Source organism: Macaca nemestrina, chromosome 3, assembly GCF_043159975.1.
Source record: "Macaca nemestrina isolate mMacNem1 chromosome 3, mMacNem.hap1, whole genome shotgun sequence".
Lineage (NCBI taxonomy): Eukaryota > Metazoa > Chordata > Mammalia > Primates > Cercopithecidae > Macaca > Macaca nemestrina.
In genome coordinates this window covers 67,695,963-67,722,793 of record NC_092127.1, presented here as the reverse complement: position 1 = coordinate 67,722,793, position 26,831 = coordinate 67,695,963, and the positions used below count along the sequence as shown (strand labels likewise).

The window sequence follows — 26,831 nt, the reverse complement described above, 5'->3', positions numbered from 1 at the left end:
CCTCACATAGTTCAGACTGCTCTGAGCTATTTTTGTTTTCTCTATTCCCAAACCATTTATATTTCATTGCATCTATATTTATTTCCATTTCATATATAGGCATAACTATACCACAGAGTATGTAGTGTTATGTGAGTATTTGTCTACTTATTCTTTCCTTTCTTTCTTCCTAACCTCAACACTGCCATTCTACTTCAATGGAGAGATTCTTGAAGCCATGACCTATATCTTTGTATCTGTATAACCTAACATCATGTATAACAGGGGTTGTCCTGAATGTGCCTGGAAGCTCACTCTAAGTGGAGTTCAGGAACATCTCATTTTGCCCCATTTAGAGAAAAACTGTCATGTGCTTCCAGTAAAAACAAGTCATCAATTATATCCTTCATGGACTGGACCAGAGTCCACCACCTGGGCCAAAGACTGTTCAATACTGTATTTGTTTGGACCAAGGGTGTTACCAAAGCGAAGTCAGCTGTGAAAGCAGATCTGCCCACAAGAGACAATAGAGAGAATAAAACTCAAGAACCCACAGTCCAACTTCTGTGGAGTCTCACAATAAATTCCTATTTCTTAACATATCATAGCATATCTGCATGCTTTTAACTTGAAATAACCAAACACAAATATTGTTACAATAAAGAACAAATAAAATATTGTTAAAATCAGCAGAATTTAATCATAGCCATCCTCCTAAGAATGTTCTTGAGAAAAAAAATCACACCCAGTTAAAAAAAGTTCTTTACACACATAAAAGAATTACTTCAACATGCTATTAATAATTAATTTTAATATAAATACCACTATTGATCAAAACGTTTTTGGTATTTTTGTCTTTTTTTGAGAGAAAGGGTCTTGCTGTGTCACCAGGGCTGGAGTTCAGTGACATGATCATAGCTCATTGCAGCCTCAAACTTCTGGGCTTAAACTGCCATCGTATATCAGCCTCCTAAAGCACTGGGATTGTAGAAGTGAGCCACCATGTCTGGCCCTGATCAAAACATTTTTGAAACTCTTCCGCTGTGGCCCCTTGGGGCATATTTGAATCTCTGTCTTTAAATAAATTGTTTTGGAGAAAAAACCCCTCATTTGGATATAAAACACATAAGGTGATGACCCTATTGGTGATGGCTACATGTTTGTTGAAGTTGGATATGATCATTTTTTTTAAAAAATGCAAAGTCATGGCACTAAGTCTTATTAATAGGAATAACTAGCTAAGTTCAGTAACTAGAAAAAAATGAGGCCGGGCGCGGTGGCTCAAGCCTGTAATCCCAGCACTTTGGGAGGCCGAGACGGGCGGATCACGAGGTCAGGAGATCGAGACCATCCTGGCTAACACGGTGAAACCCCGTCTCTACTAAAAAAATACAAAAAACTAGCCGGGCGCGGTGGCGGGCGCCTGTAGTCCCAACTACTCGGGAGGCTGAGGCAGGAGAATGGCGTGAACCCGGGAGGCGGAGCTTGCAGTGAGCTGAGATCCGGCCACTGCACTCCAGCCTGGGCGGCAGAGCGAGACTCCGTCTCAAAAAAAAAAAAAAAAAAAAATGAAACATTTTTTTGTCTTATGGACTAATTATAAAAGTAATTATTTAAAGATGTTCTAAAAATATTCTGAGTTGTGATAGCCCCATTAGAATTAGTATATTCTAAGAGTTATCACTTTGAAAGAAAATCCCTATTTAGTAGACCAAGTTCTGATTTTTTTTTTTTTTTTTCCTAGTAGAAACAGGGTTTCACCATGTTAACCAGGCTGGTCTCAAACTCTTGACTTCAGGTGATCCACCCACCTCGGCCTCCCAGCGTGCTGGGATTATAGGCATGAGCCACCACACCCACCCCCAAGTTCTGCAATAGTTTTAAAGGTAAGTCTTACCTATTGTAATCGTGCTGCATGAAAAAAAAAAAACTCTAACAACCAAACAATTGTTATTATCACTCACTTGTTCACTTGTTATGAACTGAATGTTTTGTCCACCCCAGACTCATGTGTTCAAATCCTAATCCCCGATGTGATGGTGGTGATTAGGTTCCACCCTTAGGAATGGGATTAGTGCTCTTATAAAAGAGATCCCACAGAACTTCCTTGTCCCTTTTCTGCCATATGAGACAGAGTGAGAAGACAGTTGTCTATGAACCAGGAAGCACTTACAGCTACCTGATTTTCAACAAATGCACCAAGAACATACATTGAGGAAAGGACAGTCTCTTCAACAAATGGTGCTGGGAAAACTGGACATCCACATGCAGAAGGATAAAACTAGACCTCTATCTCTCACCACATACAAAAATCATTTCAAAATAAAGTCTCAGGTGTAAGACTCAAAATGATAAAATTACTAGAAGAAAACATAGGGGAAATACTTCAGGACCCTGGTCTGGGCACGGAGTTTTTGGATAAGACCTCAAAAACACAGGCAACAAAAGCAAAAATAGGCAAATGGGATTACAGCAAGCATATTTGCAAACTATGCAACTGACAAGGGGTTAATATCCAGAATATATAAGAAACTTAAACAACTCAACAGCAAAAAACAAGTAATCCAATTTAAAAATGGGCAAAATACCTAAAGAGACATTTGTCAAAAGAAGACATACAAATGGACAACAGGCATATGAAAAAATGTTCAACATCACTAATCATCACAGAAATGCAAATCAAAACCACAATAAGATTTCACCTCACCCTAGTTAGGATGCCTATTATCAAACAGACAAAAAATAACAAATGCTGCTATGGACGTGGAGAAAGAGAACTCATACACTATTGATAGGAATGTAAATTAGTACAGCCATTACAGAAAACAGTATGGAAGTTCCTTAAAAAATTAAAAATAGAACTACCATATGATCCAGCAATCCCACTACTGGGTATATACCCAAAGGAAATGAAATCAGTATGGTGAAGAGATATCTGCACTCCCATGTTTACTGCAGCACTATTCACAATAGCCAAAATACGGAATCAACCTAACTGTCCATCAACAGATGAACAGATAAAGAAAGTATGGTTGTATATATACACACAGTGGAATTCTATTCAGCCACAATGACATTCTTTCTTTGTGGCAACACAGATGGACCTGGAGGACATCATGTTAAATGAAATAAGCCAGGTACAGAAAGGCAAATATCATATGACCTCACTCATATGTGACATCTTAAACAGTTTATCTCATAGAAGTAGAGAGTAGAATAATGGCTACCAGAAATTGGAGAGGGCAGGGGGAATGGGAGGTGGGGAGAAGTTGGTCACCAGGTACAAAGTTATAGTTGGATAGAAGAAGTAAGTTAAGGTGTTACAGGGCACAGTAGGGAGACTATAGTTAACATTGTATTGTACGTTTTAAAATAGCTAGAAGAGAGGATTTTGAATGGTCTTACCACAAAGAAATGATAAATGAACAAGGCGATGAACATGCCAAATACACTGCTTTGATCCTTATACAATGTATACATGTATTGAAATATCACACTGTATGCCATAAGTATGCATATTATAATGTGTCAATTAAAAATAAAATTAAAAATTAAAGTTTGAGAAAAAAGGAGCCTAAAATAGAAATGGATGAAAAATTCAAAATGAATAGGGAAAAAATGGTAGATATGGAAGACAGTCAAGAAGAATTCAGTAGGCTTTAAATTGGTGTCTTTGAAGAAGAAATCCAAAATAATGGAGCAGAAAAAATATTTCAAGATATTTCAATAAAATTATTCAAAAATTAAAAGACGACTAAATGTACATATTGAAAGGCCATAGTGTGGCCGAGTGCGGTGGCTCATTCCTGTAATCCCAGCACTTTAGGAGGCTAAGGCAGATGGATCACGAGGTCAGGAGATCGAGACTATCCTGGCTAACACAATGAAGCCCCATCTCTACTAAACAAATACAAAAATTGACTGGGCATGGTGGCGGCACCTGTAGTCCCAGCTACTTGGGAGGCTGAGGCAGGACAATCACTTGAACCTGGGAAGTGGAGGTTGCAGTGAGCTGAGATCACACCACTGCACTCCAGCCTGGATGACAGAGCAAGACTCCATCTAAAAAAAAAAAAAAAATACAATGGCCATAGTGTGTGCCAGGAAAAATTGATACAGATCCACCTATAGAACAATCAATACCGAGTTGTTGGATTTAAAAGATAAAGATATTTGGGGCATTCAAACTAAAACCTCAGGTCAACTATATGAGGAAAACAATCAGTCTGGCCTCAAATTCTTCCACATCAACATTCCATTCCACGAGGCTCTGGAGCAACGTCTACACATACATTAAAAATATCACCTAAGTATATTACAGGTAGTCAATATAAATACATAGAAATGGAAACTAATTTAGAACATAAACCCACTCAGAGAACATAGTTCCCATAAACTCTTCTTGAAGGAATTACAAAAAGACAAACTTAAGCTAACAAAGAGATAAATAGAAAATTATGGCAAAAAAGACTGCTGGTGAATATGGACTATGTTTAACTGTGGGACGAAAACTAAACCAAATGTAGGCTATAGTCCTGAAAAGGTAGTGAAGTGGATCAGAGTATGCCACCCCAAAATATGCCATTTTGGCATAAGGATTATTTTGAGCCGAAGGCAACTGAAAAGTAGGAAACACAGAAAGAGCTCTCTGCCCTAACCCATCTGCCTAAAAACAAGACATACATTTCCCTTTGTGAAGGTCTTCCTCCTCTCCCCCTCTCAGATTAGGAGAAAAACAATCATTACCACTGGGGACAGAAAGTCAGCACCAAGGTGGTTCTGTACAAGCAAACCTTACTAAAATAACCTGTATCTTTTATCAGTTTCTCCCACCTTCCAACAATTTACTACCTTTAGCAACCCAAACACTTTTTCCTTTGTCATATCACCTCTCCACAAACTTCTTGTCCTTTGTTAAGTTGGTATATAAGCCCCAAATGCTAACTACCCCTTTGAGCCGCTCATCACTGAGTTTTTCTACATGTATGTGCACTGCATGCATAAATAATCCTTTTTCCCCCTCCTGTTTATCAGTCATTTATCAGTTTAATTCATAGCCCCCAGGTACTGAACCTAAAGGGATTAAGAAAATTATTATTCTTCCCCCAACAAGCACAGTTCTAATAATTTAACAAGCAGGAGCTGGGAGAGGAAGGGGGAAAATGGTGTAAACACGCATATTGATTTTCTTCATAGTTTAGAGCTGAAGGATCAAAAGATAAAACTTGAAACATATCAATCAATTAACAGAGACCTAAGTATGTTTAAAAGTATTAAGATAAACACCAAGACATATAGTATAGTCCACTTCGGCAGACACTACCATTTCTCTTCCGCAGCTTTTTGACTTGGTGCATGGCCACTTGAAATTAGGACTTTATTTCCCAGGCTCCATTGCAGACAGGTGGTTTGTGCAACTTTACAGAAGTTTCTTATAGGAAGGAACTTTCTTCTCTATCACTTTCTAACTATATTTTGGAATGTAGAAATAACAGGCAGAGCTCCAGGAGCTTTCTTGGAACATGAGATAATGTTAGACTGAAAGCCATTCATGATGCAGTAATATGATGGAAAAAGCCTGGGTCCCTGACATTGTTAGGTACCACATTAGGAACATGAGAGAGAAATAAATTTCTATTTTCTTTTAGCCATTTAAAGGTTGGTATGTGGTGGTTTTGTGAGAACTGCACCAAATTAATCATAATTAATATAAACAATAAGGGGACTACTTTAAAATGTCACCAAATACACAAAAGAAGACCTAATAAATCGAAAAGTATCATATCCTTAGAAAAGAAAAGACAACATTATAAAACTTCAATTTGCCTTAACGCGATCAAAATAAAGACACCAGCAGACAAGCCCACCTTAAAATTCAAATAGAAAAATAAGGAAGAGGTTGGGTGCTGGTGGCTCATACCTGTAATCCCAGCATTTCGGGAGGCCGAGGCAAGTGGATCACTTGAGGTCAGGAGTTCAAGACCAGCCTGGTCAACATGGTGAAACCCCATCTCTATTAAAAATACAAAATTAGCTGGGCGTGGTGGCAGGCACCAGTAGTCCCAGCTACTTGGGAGGCTGAGGCAGCAGAATTGCTTGAATCCAGGAGTTGGAGGCTGCAGTGAGCCGAGATTGCACTACTGCACTCCAACCTGGGCAAGAGAGGGAGACTCTGTCTCAAGAAAAGAAAAGAGAAAAAAAAAAGAAAGGAAAAATAATAGGAAATTCTGTAAAAAAAAAAAAAAAAAAAAACCCCTGAAGGATGTGTATGTGTGTGTGCACATGCATATGTACACATGTGCAAGCATGCACATGTATGTGTGTTTTGTTTGTTTGATTTTTGTCTTAAACTATAACAATTATGTTAATGTGGATTCTACAGCATGAATAGACAGATCAATGGAACAGAATGAAAAGCCTAGAAATAGATTTATACAGGAATTCAGTAAATTATTAAAGTGGTATTTCAAATCAATAGAAAAGATAGATTATTCAACACACCCAGCTGTATAATAATCTGGAAAGACAACATATTTGGATTCCCATCCTACAGGTTAAATGAAAATATATTCTATATGAACCAAGTATTTTCAGAGTCCAAAGAAGTGAAAGAACTAAAGAAATATGAGTTAAAAATATTAAATAATCTCCTATGGACACAAAACCTGACTCCATCAACAATTTGTAAAGTTGACTATACAAAAATAAAAAAAGTTGTGGATGGGAAAAAATACTTTAAATATTAAAAAGACACAAACTGGTAAAAACATTCTTAAGTCATAACACAAAGGCTGATATTGTTAAAATATGAAGAATTCCTCTTCATTGATAACAAAAAGCCCATCAAGAAAAGCAAATATATATGGAGTAACAAGTATATATGACATTAAACATAAAAAAGAAGGTAAAACTCATTCATGATAAAGGAATACAAAGCAGCACATTTTAACCTATCTGGTGAAGATAAAAACCTTTGGTAACACAGTGTTTGTAAATTAAGGAGGAAAGAGGTGCTCTCAACATATTTATTGTAAGAATGTAAGTTAGTGCAAGCTCCATCAGTATGATAATAGCTAAAAAATTAAAATTCAAATATATTTTAACCAGACAATTCCATGTATTTGTTCATGATTGAGATGTTATATATACAAAATGATTTACTATAGTATTGCTTGTAATAGCTAAATATTAGCAATATCCTCTATTTCCATCAATAAAAGAATGATTAGATAAGTATAACCATATGATGGAATACACTGTAACTATTAAAAGTAAAACTTTAAAAAGAGACAAAGAAAGGCATTATATAATAATAAGGGGATCGGCTCAGCAAGAGAATATACCAGTTGTAAATATATATGCACCCAATACCAGAGCACTCAGATAAATAAAGCAAATATTATTAAGTCTAAAGGGAGAAATACATCCTAATATAATAATAGTTGGGGACTTCAACCTCACTCTCAGCATTAGACAGATCATTTAGACAGAAAATCAACAAAAAACCATCAGATTTAAACTACACCAAGACCAATGGACCAAAAATACATTTATGGAACATTTTACCCAACAGCTGGAAGTACACTTTTTTGTTTGTTTGTTTCTTTTTTGAGACAGTGTCTCACACTGTCCCCTAGGCTGGAGTGCAGTTGTGCAATCATGGCTCACTGCAGCCTCAACTTCGTGGGCTCAAGAGATCCTCCTACCTCAGCTTCCCAAGTGTCTAGGATTACAGGCATGTGCCACTATGCCTGGCTAATTTTTTTCACTTTTGTAGAGGTGGGGTCTCACCATGTTGCTCGGGCTGGTCTCAAACTCCTGAGCTTAAGCAATCCCTCTGCCTTGGCCTCCCAAAGTGTTAGGATTACAGGTGTGAGCTACCAGACCCAACCCCAAAACATATATTCTTTTAATCAGCACGTGGTAGATTCTCTAGGATTGACCATATGTTAGGACATAAAACAAGTCTCAGGAACTTAATAAAATCAAAATTATATCAAGTATTTTATCTGACTACAATGGAATAAAATTAGACATCATAACAAAAGGCACACTTGAAACTATGCAAATACATGAAAATTAAGCAACATATTCCTGAATGACCAATGGGTCAAGGAAAAAATTAAGAATGAAATTTTAATATTCCTTGAAATGAGTGAAAATAGAAATACAACCAACACCCATGCAACACAGCAAAAACAGGAATAAGCGCCAAGTTTATAGCAATAAATGCCAACATCCATCAAAAAAGTAGACAGATTTCAAATAAGCAATCTAATGAAGCACATAAAGGGGAAAAAAAGCATAAAAAATGCTTGAAAAAAGCATGAAAGAAAAGCATGAACAAATCAAACCCCAAATTGGTAGAAGAAATAATAAAGATTAGAGCAGAAATAAACAAAATTGAGACTAAATACAAAAAATCAACAAAACAAAGGCTTTTTATTAAAAAGACAAACAAAATTGACAAACCATTAGCTGGAGTAACTTAAAAACAGAGAGATAAGGCTCAAATAAGTAAAATCAGAAAATGAAAAAGGAGACATCACAATGGATAGCACAGAAATATGAAAGATCACTAGAGACTACTATGAATAACCATATGCCAATAAATTAGAAAACCTGGGAAAATAGATAAAATCATGGACACATTCAATCTACCAAGATTGAACGAACAAGAAATAGAAAATCTAAACAGACCAAAAACAGGTAACAAGATTAAATGAGTGCATAAAACATCTTCTAAAAAAATAATAATAAAATAAAGTCCAGGACCAAATCGTTTCACTGCTGAATTCCACTGAACTTTTAAAGAAGAATTAATACCAATTATTCTCAAACTATTCGGAAAAATTAAAGCAGAAGGAATTCTTCTTAACTCACTTTATGAGACCAGTATAACCCCAATACCAAAATAAGCACTCAATAAAACTACAGGCCAATATCCTTGATGAACATAGATGTAAAAATCCTCAATAAAATACGAATAAATCAAATCCAAAATCACATCAAAATCCCACTTGATAAGTCAAGTGGGATTTATCCCAGGAATGCAAGGATGTTTCGGCATACAAAAACCAATAAACATCACACATCACATCAACAGAATGAAGGATAAAAACTGTATGATTATCTCAACAGATGAGAAAAGCTTTTCATAAAATTCAGTATTCCTTAATGATAAAAAAACTTAATAAATTAGGTATAGAAAGAAAGAATCTCAATGTAATAAAGGCATGTAACAAACCCACAGCTAACATCTTACTGAACTGGGAAAAGCTGGAAGCTTTTTTAGAACTGTAACAAGAAAAGGATGCCCACTATCACCACTCTTATTCAACATAGTACCGGACGTTCTGGCCAGAACAATTAGGCAAGAGAAAGAAAGAAAGGGTATCCAAATTGGAAAGAAGGAAATCAAGTTGTCCCTGTCTGCAGCCAACATGATCTCATACATTGAAAAACCTACAGACTCTACCAAATAACTTTTAGAACTAATAAACAAATTCAGTAAAGTTGCAGAATACAAAATTAACATACAAAAATCAGTCACATTTCTATACACAAACAACAAACTATTTGAAAAAGAAAATAAAAAAGGCAATGCCATTTACAATACCCAGGAATTCATTAACCAAGGAGATGAAAGACCTCTTCAAGGAAAACTACAAAACACTGATGAAAGAAACTGAAGAGGATACAAAGGGAAATGTACCCCATGCTCATGGATCAGAAGAATTACTACTGTTAAAATGATAATAGTACTCAAAGCAATCTACAGATTCAATGCAACTCCTATCAAAATACCAATGACATTATTCACAGAAATAGGAAAAATATCCTAAAATTTGTAGGGAATCACGAAAGACCCCAAACAGCCAAAGCAATCCTGAGCAAAAAGAAAAAAACTAGAAGTATCACACAATCAGACCTTAAAATATATTACTAGGCTGTAGAAACCAAAACCACATGGTACTGGCAAAAAAAACCCCCAGACATATAAACCTATGGAACAGAATTAAGAACTCAGAAATTAATCCATGTATCTAGAACTAACTGAGTTTTTACAAAGATGCCAAAAACACTCATTGGGAAAAGGACAGTCTCTTCAGTAACGGATGCTGGGAAAACTGGATATCCATATGCAGAAGAATGAGACTAGACTCCCACTTCTCACCTTGTATAAAAATCAGTGCAAAATGGATCAAAGACCTAAATGTAAGACCTGAAATGATAAAACTAGTAGAAAAAAACATAGGAGAAATGCTTCAGGACATTGGTCTGGGAAAATACTTTATGAACAAGACCTCAAAAGCACAAGTAACAAAAGCAAAAATAAACATATGGAATCATACCAAACCAAAGACTTCTGCACAACAAAGGAAACAACAACAGTGAAAAGACAACCTATGAAACGGGAGGAAATATTTGCAAATTGCTCATCCAACAGGGGATTAATATCCAGAATATACAAGGAACTCAATAATCTCAACAGCAAAAAAAAAAAAAAAAAAAAAAAAAAAAAAAAAAAAAAAAAATTCCAATTACAAATGGGCAAATAATCTGAACAGACATTTCTCAAAAGAATACATACAAATGGTCAACAATAGATTAAAAAATGCTTAACATCACTAACCAAACCACAATGAGATATCATCTCACTCCAGTTAGAAAGGCTACAATCAAAAAAACAAAACAAAAAAAAATGCTGGCAAGAACGCAGAGAAAGAGAACTCTAATGTTATTGGTGGGAATGTAAACTAGTACAACCACTATGTAGAACAGTATGGAGGATTTTCCAAAAACTACAAATAGAGCTACCGTATGATCCAGCAACCCCACTCCTGGGAATTTATCTAAAGGAAAAGAAATCATCCTATCAAAGAGACAACTGCACCCACATGTTTTATTGCAGCACTATTCGCAATATTCAAAATATGAAATCAACCTAGGTGTCTAACAGATGAATGTATAAAAAATGTGGTATATATACACAATGGACTCTATAAAAAAGATTGAAATCCTGTCATTTGCAGCAACATGGATAGAACTGGAGGACATTATGTTAAGTGAAATAGCCAGAAACATAAAGTTAAGCACCGCATGTTCTATCTCATATGCAGAAGCTAAAAAAAGTTGATCTCATAGAGGTAAAATGTAGGACAGAGGATACTAGAGACTGGGAAAGGTAGGGGTAGGGGGGGATATGGAGAGATTTGTTAAAGGAAACAAAATTACCACTAGATAGGAGGAATAAGTTCTAGTGTTCTACACCAGGAATCCCCAACCCCTAGGCGAAGGACTGGCACCTGTCCGTGGCCTGTCGGGAATCAGGTTGCACAGCAGGAGGTGAGAGGCTGGCAAGCGAGCATTACTGCCTGAGCTCCACCTCTTGTCAGATCAGCAGCGGCATTAGATTCCCCTATTATTGTGAACCCTATTATGAACTGCACATGTTAGGGATCTAGGTTGCGCACTCCTTATGAGAATCTAATGCCTGATGATCTGAGTTGGAACACTTTCACCCTGAAACCATCACCCCACCCCATCCGTGAAAAAACTGTCTTCCACAAAACCGGTCCTTGGTGCCAAAAAGGTTGGGGACCACTGTTCTACACTATTATAGCATGACCATAGTTAACAATGATATTTTAATATCATACAGTCTCATATAGCTAGAAGGAGGATATTGAATGTTACCAACACAAAGAAATGATAGATGTCTGAGATGACAGATATGCTAATTACCCTGATCTGATCCCTATATATGTATCAAAACATCACTATGTAGACAATGAATATGTACAATTATTTATCAATTAAAAATAAAGTTAGACAAAATCAATAACACAAAAATAAACAAATATGTAAAATTTACAAAAATTTTCTTAAAAAAAAAAAGACTGACAATTAGTGTGCTGAGTCATTTTGTGGTTTCCTGCTTCTAAAAAAATTGGATAAGGAATAGAACAATATGCAGTAATTGACGTCACCAATATATTATAAATTCCTTGATCTTCACTTTTGTGAACTTATACACATCAGAAAGTCAAAGACTTGATGATCAAAATGATCAACTAGATGAAAAACAAAGGGCTATAACTTCCCCTGAGTTGGAGAATAGTGTTCAAATGTCACATCCAGTATCAAAATGCAGAAGATATTTTAAAGTAGTACTCATGAAACAGTATAGCCAAACAATCCATTTAAAAAATGGATCACCTGAAAGAAAAACATAGAGAAAAACCAAGTTTTTCTGCTGTGGGAGAATTATTCATTCTAACGTACTCTGTCTTCTACTGCTTTCTTTAGTTTAAGTTATACATTATTTGGTAATTGTAGCAACACTTTGCTTTCAATATTGTGAGAGGAACTCTTAGTTAAAAACAATGAAGGACTTGGACTCTGATTTCTAAAGTCTCCTCCAACTAACATACTATTTTCTTTTATTTTTAATTTTTTAAAAAAATTTCACAGGTGTTGAATCATTTTCTTTGTTCTGAGCTATCCTCATGGCATATCTCAAGAATATAATTCAACTCATGACACACACACAAACACACACGCAGACATATATGGAATCACATACAGATCAAGAGATACGTCTAATGAATGCTTACCTGATAACGTGTTGGCTGATTGAGAATGCTGTTAAAACTGTGTGATTCAAAAACTCTTGAGTTAGACTGAGTGAAGAGGTTTAACTAGGAAAAAATACAATTAACCTAGTAAATTAGAATACATTCATTTGGAATAAAAAATATAATCCATTTATTCTCCTTGATAACATTTCTGGAGTCAACATTCCCAAGAAACATTTTGTGGAAGTTGAGCTTTGTAAGTGATGTAATATATTCCCAAAGGTTAAAATTACTGTGAGCAATATGCTCACATTTATCAAAATGTTGGCACAATGTACTACTGTAATAGAACTATTTAATTGAAATTATATGTTAAAAATTGGCTCATAAGAAACATGATTTTTCCTGGGGACCTTGCATACTTTATCAAAATGTACTCAAGGCATCTAGAAGGCCTGGTTCCATAGAAGTTCGATCTGTTCCTGAGTCTCTCCTAGACTTGAATAGAAACACATTGCAGGTTCAGATGGCACCATTTGGTATTTTGCAGCCCTAAAATATTAGCCAAAATAACCCATCTTCCAAAGTATCTTGGCCTTATACTGAGTCAGGTTCACAATTTTGGAAAGAATTGGGCTAAAGAATTTTGGTTTCCTTTTCTTTTCTCTCTTTTTCTTTTTAAGGTTTAGCTTTTGAGTGGGTAGGAACAGGAAACAAGAGGAACCCACAGGTACTACCTACTCTGCACGTATATCAGCAGGTCTTCTTATTTGTGGACAAGCTCTGCCACTGTAAGGTGTGATTCCAAGATGTGGCCCTCTAGCCGAAGAGATGATTCACCTCACCACCTAACTTCCCACCATTGTAACTCAGGAAGGTGTGGGATGCTAAGAGAGAAGGAAGTAGCGCTGATAGGAAAGGACCTTTCTTTGCTCTCTTACAGTTGTGCCTGGCGAAAACCTTAGCTAACAAAAAGTTAATTCTCCAATCAGCCACTGGAGGCCAGTATCTGATTGCTGACTGAGGTTAGCTGTCTAGGTTAGCAGGAAAGATTTCTCGAGGCTCCTTCCTCTCTTCTAAAAAAGAGAAATAGAAAAATATAATTTCTCCAAATTTCTGCTACATTCAATACATGAAGAGTATCTATGAATATGAGTAATATTAAAGAGATGTAAACGTCTGTATGCAAAATTTAAAAAATAAAATCAAAAATTTATTTATTTATTGTGGCAGTTTTTAACCAGATATGGGAAGAGTGGAAAGTCGAGGAGCAAGCCTCCTGAGAGATCAGTGTCCAACTTTCTATTTCCAGCATCTTCTCTGAGAAAGGCTATTCTTTCCTGTCAATGGTACCATACAGGCAGGAGAGGACAGCCTAAATGCAACGCTTCCTTCCTGTTCCTGTGAACAGGCTGTGTTTTCTTTACAGGGGTCTAGGTAGCCACAAGCCTACTGTGTGTGCTCCTCTCAACCTAACATTTAGTATTTCCCCTTCTACATTATGATAATATCAGGAATGAAGTCAGTGAGACCTGTTGCCTAGAAAAAGAAAATTCAAGGTATGTTCTGTGAAGCGCAAGGGTTGTGAGCTCCCACATTTGAGAGACTTCTTTTTTGCAATAAAGTCTCAGTTAATAAATCCCCAGAAAAACAAAGACCCCTCAAAGCAAAGTCAATTTCAGTAGCAGCAGGAGCTGCCCAGGGTGACAACTAGAGCCCGACTCCTTTAAGAGACCAGTTACCTCACAGCTGAAGGTACAGCTTGCTGAGAGGAAGTGGGCTGGTAACCAAGGGTGGACTCAGGTGCTGAGCATGAGGCATCCAGGTGCCGCAGAGAGAGCTAGGCATCTGATGCTAAAATACTTGAATTCTTCACCTACCCCACACTGGTCAGTTTATGTGACCTCGCATAAGCAAGTTATCTGAATGGCTTCAATTGTCTTATCTATAAAATGGGAATAATGATAATACCTACCTCACAGCGTTGCATGAGGTTCAAATGTACAGCAAAGCACTTTGTAAACTGTGAATGAGGAAGGGCACTGATATTTGTTGAGGCTGGAACTTTGTAGATCTCATATAATCCTTACAACAACTCTACAGAGTTAGACAATTGTCTACAATTGGTGGACAATTAAGGCTCAGAGTTGTGAAGTGATTTATCCATGTTCCTTGCTAATAAGCCACAAGTGCCACAATTCAAATCCAGGTCTAATGCCGAAGCTCTCTTCTTTGTGTTATACTGCTTCTCACTGCATACATGAGGTATTATTTTAAATTATGGGCTGTTGCAACCAATTGCTGACTTGTAACCCAATAGCCTTAAGAGCCCATATCCAGGTCAAACAAAAAAAGATTTAAAAGGTCACTTTCTTAAAGAATGCAATTCTTGAAGATTCAAAACAATTTTAAAAAGCAATAAATCAAATTGCACTAATCTTAGCTTTTTCTCCCAGTTTCAACTGAGAAAAAATATCTACCTTCACTCAGGAAGGCATATGCTTTATGGAGATAACATTGATATCTTGTGGGCTTTTAGGATGTTATAGCTACAGACCATTTGCACAATTTTAGAAAAAGTTATACTTCATAACTTTGTTCCTGTCTGCCTCATTCCCTATTATTTAGGTTTGCTCACATCCTTCTATCTATACCAATTCTATCTCTGAAAGTTAGTTCATGATAACAAAGTACCCTCATGAAAATTATCTTCTTTGTTAAAATTAAACTATGACTCAACTGGGATAACTCAAGGGTTTCTTGCTTATTTATAAAATGAGTACTTATGATTATTTGAGGATGCTCTTGGGCCTGTATCTATTTTATGGCACTAATGGAAAAAAGATTATTTAGCCAAATAAAAAGTTTCTACAAAAAAGGAGAATATGGTGGTGGTGAACTATACATACACCAAGAGGAAGGCTGGAAGTTTAAACTATGTAACTTCAGAATAACAGTTGAGAAGCACAGAGCACACAAAAACAAAGTGTTTTCTAACAGTAACTTTTCTGGTTACTTTTAACAAGTTAAAGGCTTTTTTGTTTGTTTACAATCTGGCAGTTTATATGATGTTCTGATCAAAACAGGGCCTTGACTCAGTGACTTCTTGAAACATCATGAAAATATTTAGTATTAGTCTGTGAAAGACTGTGGACTAGACAGTTACTTTTGACATCTTCTAAGTTCACACATAAAAATTATTGAACAAACATCAAAAGACAAGAAAAAAAAGAGACAGAACATTTATTTTAAGGTCTTGGTAAGTTTTCGATACCTACCCTGGACTTTGAGTTACCCATTCCCATTTCTATATCCTTCTGAAGCCTTCTCCTTCTGCATTTGGGGAAGTTAATGATTCGCATGATGAAATAAACAAATGATTTTGGACTAGGAACTAGACTGAAGGGTGGAGGTAATGTTTTTCCATCATCAAAATAGGATAACCAAAGTTTTGAACGAGCAAACTTCCATTCTACATCGCTGTCATCCTGTGTCACAAAACAGAAAAAACCTAATTTTAAAAGCTAAATATTCTAGTAACTGATGCTAATAGGTTTTTTACAATGAATCTAAGTTATGTTTTTGACATAGGTAACTTATACACATTTATCTACATATATTCTATAGACCTATATAATATTCTCATTTTTCAAATAAAAGATTCTCATTCTCTTTCATATGCCTCTACCTGTACCCACTGAAATTTAACCAGAACTTCCTGTCTACCATCCAAAAACAAGGCAAAAAGACAAGAAAAATAGAGTGCCAAGGAAGGATAAAAAGATTAATTCCTCCCTCTGTCCCCCACCCAGTCAATTCTGCATGTTTGACAATAGTTGCCTATTTCCCATCCTCCTTCCTCACCTATACCTATCCGAGCCAGGTTGTAGACACAGCATATTATATTTCAAGGGCAAGGGGAAAAAATGATTCTCAGATGAATTGCTTTTTGGTATTTCTGTGTTTACCATATGTCCCCAAATGTCACATAAGCCCCTGAGTAGCCTGATCCTGTCTTACATTTCCTTTCATTCTCTGTGCTGCCCACAGTGATGGAGATAACCACCCTAACTGATAGGAGAAATGAAGGGAAGGGGGTTCGTACTAGGAGGAAGCTGCCTCTCTCAGTTCACACAGCCTAGAAGGCCATTAGGACCAAAACTTCTACTTTGAGGACACTATATATTATGAGTTTCTAAAACATACATAGAGATTTGGTGGAGTTAACAAACCACAAAGCACTAAAAAGACACTGAACACTAAAGTGAAGGACATAAGAAAACATATATACAACAGTGAAGAGAGGTACCAAACCCAGCCCAATCCAAAACCAAGAATCAAGAGATTTCTAGAATACTCAAAATTTTGACTGGATAAAGAACACCATTAGTGTTTGCCAAACATCTGGTCATTCTACCAGGTAGAATGGTGGGCTGGCTAATTGAAAAGAGAGTAATTTCCTTAGGGCCAATACTTTTTCTAGCCACTTATTTCAAAACTTCTGAAGTATACCCTGAGAGAAGGCAGAGCAGCAATAAATTCATGGGGAACCCTGCTGTGCACCTAGAAGACACCAGAATGTGGATAGCTATCTATCCAGGTAGAAAACACAGGGAAAGGCCCAGGCTCTGTGTGGATATGAGCCTCTTTGTTACATGAGCTGGAGCTCAGCCATAGGGTACAGAAGCAGATGTATACTATCAGAATAGGATGACAAGGATAGACACTATGGATAGAAAACAGATTTACCTCAATTTCTTGATATGAGCTATTAATCATAGCAATTAGCATGTTGAGTAAAACGACCACCATAGTTACGTTGTATATTCCATAAAGAACGTATCCAATATTTTCTATGAATTTGTGATCATATTTGAGCACAACAGAAGTCACTTCAGACAACCCAAATATTGACCAAAATAAAGTCTTGAAACTTTCTTCTACACTGTTGAATAAATAAGGTAAAAAGTAAGTAAGTTAACAGTTTTCAATATCTAAGAGTGAAAAGTAAAAAACAAGTTAGGGTCTAATTACTGTACAGGTGTAAAATGCCACCATAATATACTCCAAGAGTATAACCACTCTGTTATGACATTTCATAGAAAAATTATTCTCTCAGGTTTTCAGGAACTGGTGATTAAACGGTGCCAATGCCTAGCTTTTCTGAAGTTATCATCAAGTGAAAATTCTCTGAACTCCACAGGAGAAAGCTGAAGTCAAGTCACAATAACCATTCCTTTCTCCTACAAAAAGGGGAATTTGCTGTTTGATTTTGTATGTGACTTAGAAATTTAAATCAGGTTTTCTGTAGTAGAACAGGGTTGGGATTAAAATTATATAACCAATTTTTTAAAAGTATGTAAAAACATATTCCTTGCAGCATCATTTGCAGTAGGGAAGAATGAAAGTAATCTAAATACCCATCAATAGGGGACAGGCTAAATAATTCTGGTATATCCATATGATGGAATGCTATGCAGCCACTGTGGGAAAATGAGACAGATCGAGCTTTGTGTGTTTATATAAAATTATATCAAAGATATACTAAATGAAAAAATAAGATATAGGAAGTGTGAAATATTCTATAATTTAAATAAAAAAGAAAGGCATACAAATACTTATATTCTTTTTTATATAAAAAATATCTCTGAAAATATTCAAAAGTAACCATTGCCTCTGGGAACTAAGGAGAAGTAAGAGACTGTGCCAAGGGTAGGGAGAAGGACAGGCATTTCCCTGTAGACGCCTCTCTATTTAAATTTTTTATCACAGGAATATATTACCTATCTAGAAATACTTAACTGGAAATGAAGAGGAGGCAACAGAACGAAAGACTCCTGTTCTTTTCCCTTAATTTATATAATGTACTTCCCGATTCTTCTACCACAACAAATAGCACTTAGACCCTCACCAGACTAATTACCTAGTTTTGTCCCTTAATTAAATGATATTTGGCAACATGTATTTGGGTGGTTTTGTCACAGAACCAAATTGTAATCACTGGTGAACTAAATTAATAATAATTAAATTAAAGATTTACACACATAAAATTCCATTACACCTTCAAAAGTAAGTCTTTTTCTTTCTCAGAGAAAGATTTGTGAAAAAGTACGTTTTAAGTTTGTTATAACATCCTAAATAACAACGAATGTTATAGATTTGTAGGTTTTAGTACTAGTTTATTCATTCACTCATAAAACAAATATTAACAGAGCATCTATTATGTTCTAGAAATTTTGCTACACCCTGAGGATGGAGGGCTGAATAGAGCTCTATTCCTGTATAATTACTCTCTATTACGAAACATTTGGCTGTGTGATGTTATGGCATAGATGCTGACAGGAGAGTAAGAAAAACCATAACCTTTTTGTTCCTGCCATTTATTTGACTGTGTCACAAAATTCTCCTGCACCTTCCTCTTGCTCCTTTGCAAACCTTGCTGCCCCTCGCTTCTCTTCAAATCTATATGGAGTGCATGTGTGGGAAGAGGGGGATAGTAAAAAAGGAAAGGACACTGGCAGTTCTGAGCTCCTACTGTGGGCAAGAGGCTTTATATAACTCACCTTACATAATTGTCACAACGACCTTATTTAAACTTTATTGTGCTTATTTTAAAAATAAGGAAACTGACACTGAGAAATGTTCAGGAACTTAACCAAAAGCCACAGCTAGAAAACAGCAGAGACTGCATTCAAATCCAGGTCTGCATGATTTTCAGCCTGTGTCCTTTCTATTACATTGTATGGTCACATCCCTAGAAAAAACACTGAAGAAAATAGAATGTATAAAATGAGTTACCATAGAGTTAAAAGGAAAATGGGGGCAGGGGTCACACTGTGTGCAAGATCTCTTTGTCATTTCCCTGCTGGGTTCAAAACAGGTTTTTTTCTTCATTACAATAAAGCGAGTTTCAAATCTCTTTCACCTCCAAGACCTGTTCTATATTAACTATTAAAAAATTCATTTTAGAACAATTGAGATGTCTACAAGGGCTTGATATTCTACTGTGGTCTATAGAGTACTTACTGAGTGTATAGTTTGTTTCCAGTAGTGGCATTATTGGGAACAAAGGCAGAGCAGGAAGGGTTTATGACCTCCCCACCTGGAAGAACTGCAGTACACAGCAGAGGCCCTATGTCCATGACAACCGAACACCACCGGGTGAGAACAGATCTCACAATCTGGGTGTCTCCATGCTGAAGGAACTTAAAGGGAAAATGACTAAGGAAACTTGATCAAGGAAGACTTCATGGAAGAGGTGAGTCTCCAGTGCAGAAACCAGTATGGCCAAAGGAAGAAACTGGTATTATCATGATAGTGGGCTATAAAATGTTTAGCTATAATTTCCTCTTACTCGACTCCCTGTACTGATCAATGAATATATTAAAATAAAAGCTGATGCTTCCTTTTTGAAAGAAGAGTATTGGCTATAAAATGATGAAACTAATTTTAATGTTATACATAATGCAAGAGACACCCAGTATTATAAATCTGTTATCCTGTTTTCTTAATATAGCCAGTTTTGTCTAGGGTTTTTCCAAATTCTGACCCATTCTGTGGTCAAACTCTCACTAAGCTCAGAGATGAGCCTTCAGAGCAATGTAATCACACACAAGCACTAACTGTTTTTGATGGATTATTTTCTGTGCTTAAAAACATCTTTATTACAATCACAGAAATTTTTCCTTTGTTTTCTGTAGATTGGTTAGAATTTCTCTTTCCTTTATAAAAAGATGTTTTACTTACGTGGTAAAAGCAGCATTTACTTTAGCCCCAAGGTAGTAAGAATAAAGTATGAACATGCCAATCATAAAGGCAAAAAACACCATAATAAAGAGGACCATGAACTTGAATATGTCCTTTACAGTCCTTCCAAGAGAGATCTGCAGGGGGCCAAAGCTCTCATTTGCAGGGAGGATGTATGCAATCCGAGAGAAGCTGAGCACAACAGCTATGGCATAAAGGCCTTCAGATATAATCTGAGGGTCAGAAGGGAGCCATTTATCTCTAGCTAGAAAAAAAGAGAGAAAGAGATTAAAAATGGAGCTTTCTATTCATTGTCAACTATGCAAAGCAAATACCTTAAATAGGATCTATCTTGTAGGTAGGTGGTTACCATCTCAGTTGAAACTACTCTAGATTTAATTAACTGTCCAGGGATTATTTTCATCTTCAACCAGAAACGTAAACTCTATATTACTTTCAATGGAGGGTACACTATTATAAAGATACTAAGCTGACTTCACATTGAGCAGAAACAGAATAAAATACAAAACGTGAAGAGGTTAAAACACTTCGTTAGACACAGACTGTTTCCAGGATGACAAAACAACTGACTTGACTGATTTGTCCCTTCAGTTATTAAATTTACTGACCAGTTATTTTGTCATCCTATAGGCACAGCTGGAGTGTAACTTCTTTCCCATATTTTGTGGGAAAATTAGTTCATCCAATAGTTTATGCAAATAAAATATTTCGAGGAGTGAGAATGTCACTGAATCACAATGGTGCTGACAATATGATATCTCAGCAATATAACTTGTCCCTGAAAAATGTAAAATGCCACTGAAGTAAAAGAATTTTGGATACAGATTCAGAATGAGGACCCCTAAAAACCCTTTCAAGGTCACTTATTAAGTCTGCAGCAGACCTGTCAGGTCAATGAAATATTATGTGGTTAATTTTGTACAAACTGAGTCACTCCCAAAAGAATGGATGTATTGCAGACATCTGCAATAACAACAAAACTTAACATTTATTGATCAGTTCAGCCACTGTGGAAAGCACTTTGAAGATTTCTCAAAGAACTTAAAATAGAACTACCATTCAACCCAGCGATTCCATTAGTGGGTATATATCCAAAATAAAACATATTGTTTTACCAAAAGACATATGCACTTGCATCTTCACTGCAACACTATTCACAATAGCTAAGATACGGAATCAACCTAGGTGCTCATCAACAGTGGATTGGATAAAGAAAATGTGGTACATATACTTCATGGAATACTATGCAACTACAAAAAAGAATAAAAATCATGTCCTTTGCAGCAACATGAATGCAGCTGGAGGCCATTATCCTAAGTGAATTAATGCAGGAATAGAAAACCAAATACTGCAGGTTTTCACTTATAAGTGGAAGCTAAACAGTGGGTATTCATGGACATAAACATAGCAGCAACGAAACTGGAAACTACTAGAGGGAGGAGGAAAGGGTTGAAAAACATCTATTAGGTATATGCTCAGTACCCGGGTAATGAGGCCATTCCTAGCTCCAAACCTCAGAATCATGCAATATACTCAGGTAACAAACCTGCACATGTACCCTCTGAATATAAAATAAAAGTTTAAAAAATTAACATTTCTTGACTATTTAATATGTGTCAAACACTGCTTTCAATGATCCTATGGATTTGATATTATTATCCTCTTTTAGAGATGCAGAAACCAGACTTAGAAAGGTTAAAAACTTGATCAAAACAATACATATAGAAGATAGCGAAGCCTGAATCCATCCCTTCCAGACAACAGCCACTAAATATACATGAATAAATTTAAATAAATAGGTTATGAAATAGTCAAGATATATAAAATGCAATCTAAAATTAATTCTTTAATTACAAATGGTGATCATTTGCTCATTTGAACAAGTCTCCTTAGTATATAAAAATCTTTGCTTGCTGAGAATAACAGAGGTGCTTAATTACATCTTACATTTTGGAGCGGAAGTCCAGCCTTCAATAACGTTTACATGCTACTTGTACTCATCACAATGTGCCCTAATTACACCCAAAAAAATTATTCTTCACAACCAGATCACAGTTAAACTCTGTGCCTGAGTTCCCCTACCTGTAAGATGAAGATTAGACAGCACTTTCTAAAGTCTTTTCCAGATTTCAGATTTTACAACTATATACAAATTTGCTAGCTGTGGCTCCTCAATTTGGCCTCAAGAGAAGGGAAGCTAACATTACTTACCATTGGTTTGTATGGGGGAAGGAAGGCATCAATGTTCTTTCACACTGGGTGTCAGCTGAGGTCTCACTGCTCTTCACAATATAGAGATATTTGACATGAACCCCATTCCATGACATGTGAGCAGGACAACATCCTCCCCCAACATTTCTGCTGGTTCTCCAGAGCTTACATTCTCGTGGTCACTTTAGGACCTACTTCCTGCCTCTGCTGAATTACTGTTCACTTTGCCTGTAGAGCAGTTTGGCAACTTTTATTATCTATCTCCTGCTCTCGGGGACTTATCTTTCACATCAAGCAGTTTATCAAACTATTTTTTCCCTAATTAAGACAGTCTCCCAATAGTAATTATTTTATAGGCTTAAAGGTAATTTTCTTCCACCTTGTAACATTGTCTTTTTATAGCTATGAAAACTGAGGCACAGTGAAGCAAGTTGACTTGAACAAGTTTACACAGTAAAGGGGGTCAGAGCCTTGAAATGAATCCAGTTTTGTAGGTTCCAAAGTTCATGATTTCTCCACTGTCCATAAATATTCAATACACCTCTTATACTAAACATACTCTCATTGGCATTTCCTTCCAAAATGTGGTTCCAATACCTTTCCTGAAACATAAGGAGACCCTGAAGCTAATAACTTACCATAAGTGAAATACTGTATCTCTGGTGGGAGTGTCACTTCACTGAGGTCACTCTCTTGGACATAACTGTCCACATACTGTTGTGCCTTTGTTGCCTGAAGGAAAGCTAGGAATCTGGCTGTGAAAGCAGCAATGAAGATGGAGAGCATCCCAAAGTCCAGCACATTCCACAACTGCAAAATGTATTCCCTAGGTCCTTCCAGCCAGAGCTCTTTACACTCAGACCACATCATTCCTGTCACAACAAATACAGAAGGTGCAGGTCAGATTTTACAGGCTAGGCCGAGAAGCCATTACTGTGTCCACCACCAGGCCACAGGTATCTCTAAAATACCCTACACATCAAGCACAGTACTAGGCATCACAAAGCATTGACTGACTGACTGTATGGTCACTGAGGCCCTGTGCGGAGTTAAATGGAAGAAGCTCCTGCTAAGAAAATAATTCACCCCACAACACTAGAATTTGGAGAAGCAGTCTACATGTGGCACCAGAAACGTCTCTATTGATGTAGAGGAGGTAGTGGAGCGGGGTGAGGAGAAGGAAGAAGGAAAGAAAATAAGCAAGGAAGGTTCTTCAAGTTGTCCTATAAGACTTTTGGGGAAGAAAATATGTTCTATATAATCACAATGGTTAGTTATCAAACTGTAGTGATTATTGGAGAAATAAGTCCCCAAGATTTTTAACAAGAAGAACGGTTTACCAATAATACTCATATCACACTCTTATCCCCTCTTCTCATTTCCATGTCATGCTAAAAAGTGAGCAACATTATTTGAAAAAGACGAAACCCTTAAGTGAGAGGCCCTAGGACATTCTGAAGAAACTGAAAGCAGAAAATGCCATTCTGGGACAAGAGGACAAAATAGTACAACTTAACAACTTAACAAATTGTCCTGACTACATAAAGGGAAAATATTGTAGAATTTTTAAAAAGTTAATGGCTTAAAAGAAAATGTATAAAATAATTACTTGACCTAGGCTGAGGCCACAGGAGTGAATGGGAGGAAGAACTAACCTACTAACTCAGAAAATAAGAAGACATCAAGACTCACACTGGATAAAACAGATACAAAAATGACTTCAGATTAATCAGAAATAAACAACCTGGTTCCAATCTCCATTTCTTAGCAGAGAGCACAACAAATTCTTTTCCTCACATAACTTCAAATTCTTATTTTAACACAGCTATTCAAAATGGGTTATTGTAAGATGAAATAGGTTGGCACAAAAGTAACTGAAGTTTTTGTCATTTTAAAAATAGTAAAAGCCACAGTTACTTTTGCACTCAACCTAATAACAAACATTCTGAAAATGAAAACTCTCCTAAAATCTCTGGCACTAAACAACAAAGAAAGTATTTGTCATCAGTTGATAGTCATTGGGTTATTTCACAAGTATTTCAATTAAATAATTGATCACAGTGAGTCACATTTTAAAACTTACATCTTGTTCAATAATTGAAATTAGATTTCTGAAACATGGTATATTTGTAATTAGGGTCGTGTTATACATAAAAAATTTTATTTAGTGTTAGGGGACACCTTTTAGCATTACCTAGCTAGAAAATTATTTGATTATTTTGCTATTTAGCTTATCTTGCAATAGTGATGTTGTCACCATATAAGACATAACAACATTTTTTTTCAATAGAAAATGGCGATTATTTCTATAATTACTTTTTGGTAGAATAAATAAAAGGCTTACCAAGAACCCAGACCATAATTAGCATTTCAGTCCATGTAAACTGGGTGGTTTTCACCCTGAAGATCTGTTTGGGATAGTCAATAACTGTGATATTGGGGAGCGTGGTGATGCCTTCAAACCTGTCTGAGGCATTGAACACAAGCAGGCCCAGGAAGATGATGAAAGAAGCTGCGTGTGCTACAAACTTCATAAAAGGGCTTCGCAGAATTTTCCCCAGCTGCAACAAAACAAAGAGGAAAAGTTTGCTTCAGAAAATCTGGCTTTCACTTGTGGAGATTACAATATAGGATTAAAAAAAAAATTGATGAAAGGAGAACACTCATAATTCTGCTTCTGTTTCCAAAAAGCTCTACATTATGAAAAATATTCTTTTAAAGGGGGATGCTTCCTTCAAAAATAATTTAATAAGTCTTCAAAATTCATTGTTCCTAAATGTCCAATTTGTCTTACGGTAGACTGAATTCATAGATGCACTTCTGGAAATCACAGGGCCTATACCGGTTCTTGCTTTTATTTTTACACAAAAGAATATGCAAAGTCCAGATTTTTAGGGTCTAGAAAAAGAAACTTCAACTTTGTATTGTGTAATTCTTTATTGCTTTGTAACTGAGATGTTATGAGGTTCTCATAGACTCATATAAGACATTAAAAACCCTTTGAAGATTAAAAAAATTACTACTACAGAAGTAAATTTTAGTTCTCATTTCTAAATATTCCAAAATCAAGTTATACCTGGTATGCTATTAAAAAAAGGCAGAAAATATTAGAACTAAGATGAATATTGCATCTGTTACTGCCTTAATAAGAAGAGGGAGATACACAATAATTAAAACCTCTAAGTAGGTTAACTTAATTGAAAGTAATCTCTGACTTGGATAATCATGTAAATGGTACAAAAGGACTTCCAAAGTTCAGTTTATAATTATTTTAAGGTGACTCCTTTAAAATCCCCTATGATATAATGTCCTTAAAAGTCCCATGTTCCTGTGAAAATGAAAAACAATTCCTCCTGTCCCAAGGGCCTCCATAGTCTAAGAATTAGGTACATTTGGTAGATTCATCAAGTATGTTCTTTTCTACACTCTCAGACCCTGCTTTTTAACTCCGTCTGTGACCTTATAAAGTACTGAGGTTCACATTTAAAGGACTGTAACTCCGAACAAATGTTTTTGTAGGTCTAGAACCTTAATGTGATGTCAATAAATGATGAAAGAGATGGCAGGTATTTTTGGGATTGAACATGAATGCACACAAAAGTCACATTTTCCATGTTAGACACAGAAAAATAAACAACACATTTACATATCACTTTGTTACACAGCTGCAAAAAGGGCACGTTTGGGGGTAGCTTATCCATAGCACATAGAAATTTCTTGGGAATTATCAAGCCTGTTTCTCCTAAAGGTCAATCTCTTAGAACTTTAAATAACATGAAAAGAAAGCAGAATGCAAATCTCAAAAATGCGATATACATGGAAAATTCTTACTATGTTGCCTTTTTGTCATAAGATACGTGGTATACGGCAGCTCTAAACATGGGCTCTGGGAATGGCTTAACTTCCATGTTTCCCTTCTCTGCAGACCACGCCACACTGTTAGTTGTACTTGTAAAAGTGTAGGGAGAAAAGAAGTGGACTCCAAGATGGTTACTTCAAACCTGATGGAATGTTTTAACTGATTAAGTTCCCCTAAGAGACAAACACTTCTAAACCCCAACATTCCAACTCATTTCCTTCAGAAAGGAAAATTATTTGGGTAAGATATGATTTTCGTTTTATTGCATGCCCTCTCATATTATTTATAGTTTTTCATCTTTAGTGTTTACGTATTTGAAGAATCTTAAAGTAATTTTCCATGACATGTAACAAAAGAACTTGGCTGAGTCATCAAATACGATCAAAATGACAAACGTTCTGCCTTCACGTGCATGGGCAACTCAATGATGAAGT

At 36.1% G+C, this 26,831-nt stretch overlaps 1 protein-coding gene across 11 annotated transcripts in view; it reads right to left on the bottom strand.

The window, feature by feature from the left end:
- The window catches only part of LOC105486144 (transient receptor potential cation channel subfamily C member 3), a 73,315-nt gene that overhangs the window by 8,399 nt on the left and 38,085 nt on the right, over positions 1-26,831 (bottom strand). For 4 of the 11 annotated variants that reach the window (XM_011748848.3, XM_024794207.2, XM_011748849.3 and 1 more), the window contains exons 5-11: positions 24,883-25,099; positions 23,177-23,410; positions 20,307-20,571; positions 17,310-17,505; positions 15,839-16,048; positions 14,536-14,583; positions 12,600-12,683 (exon numbers count right to left, since the gene is read on the bottom strand). In XM_011748848.3, coding sequence (XP_011747150.2) covers positions 12,600-12,683; positions 14,536-14,583; positions 15,839-16,048; positions 17,310-17,505; positions 20,307-20,571; positions 23,177-23,410; positions 24,883-25,099 — 1,254 coding nt within the window. Of the gene's footprint in view, positions 1-12,599; positions 12,684-14,535; positions 14,584-15,838; positions 16,049-17,309; positions 17,506-20,306; positions 20,572-23,176; positions 23,411-24,882; positions 25,100-26,831 lie in introns of those variants that run through there. The other 7 variants (XM_011748851.3, XM_024794208.2, XM_011748850.3 and 4 more) reach the window with 4 other exon arrangements.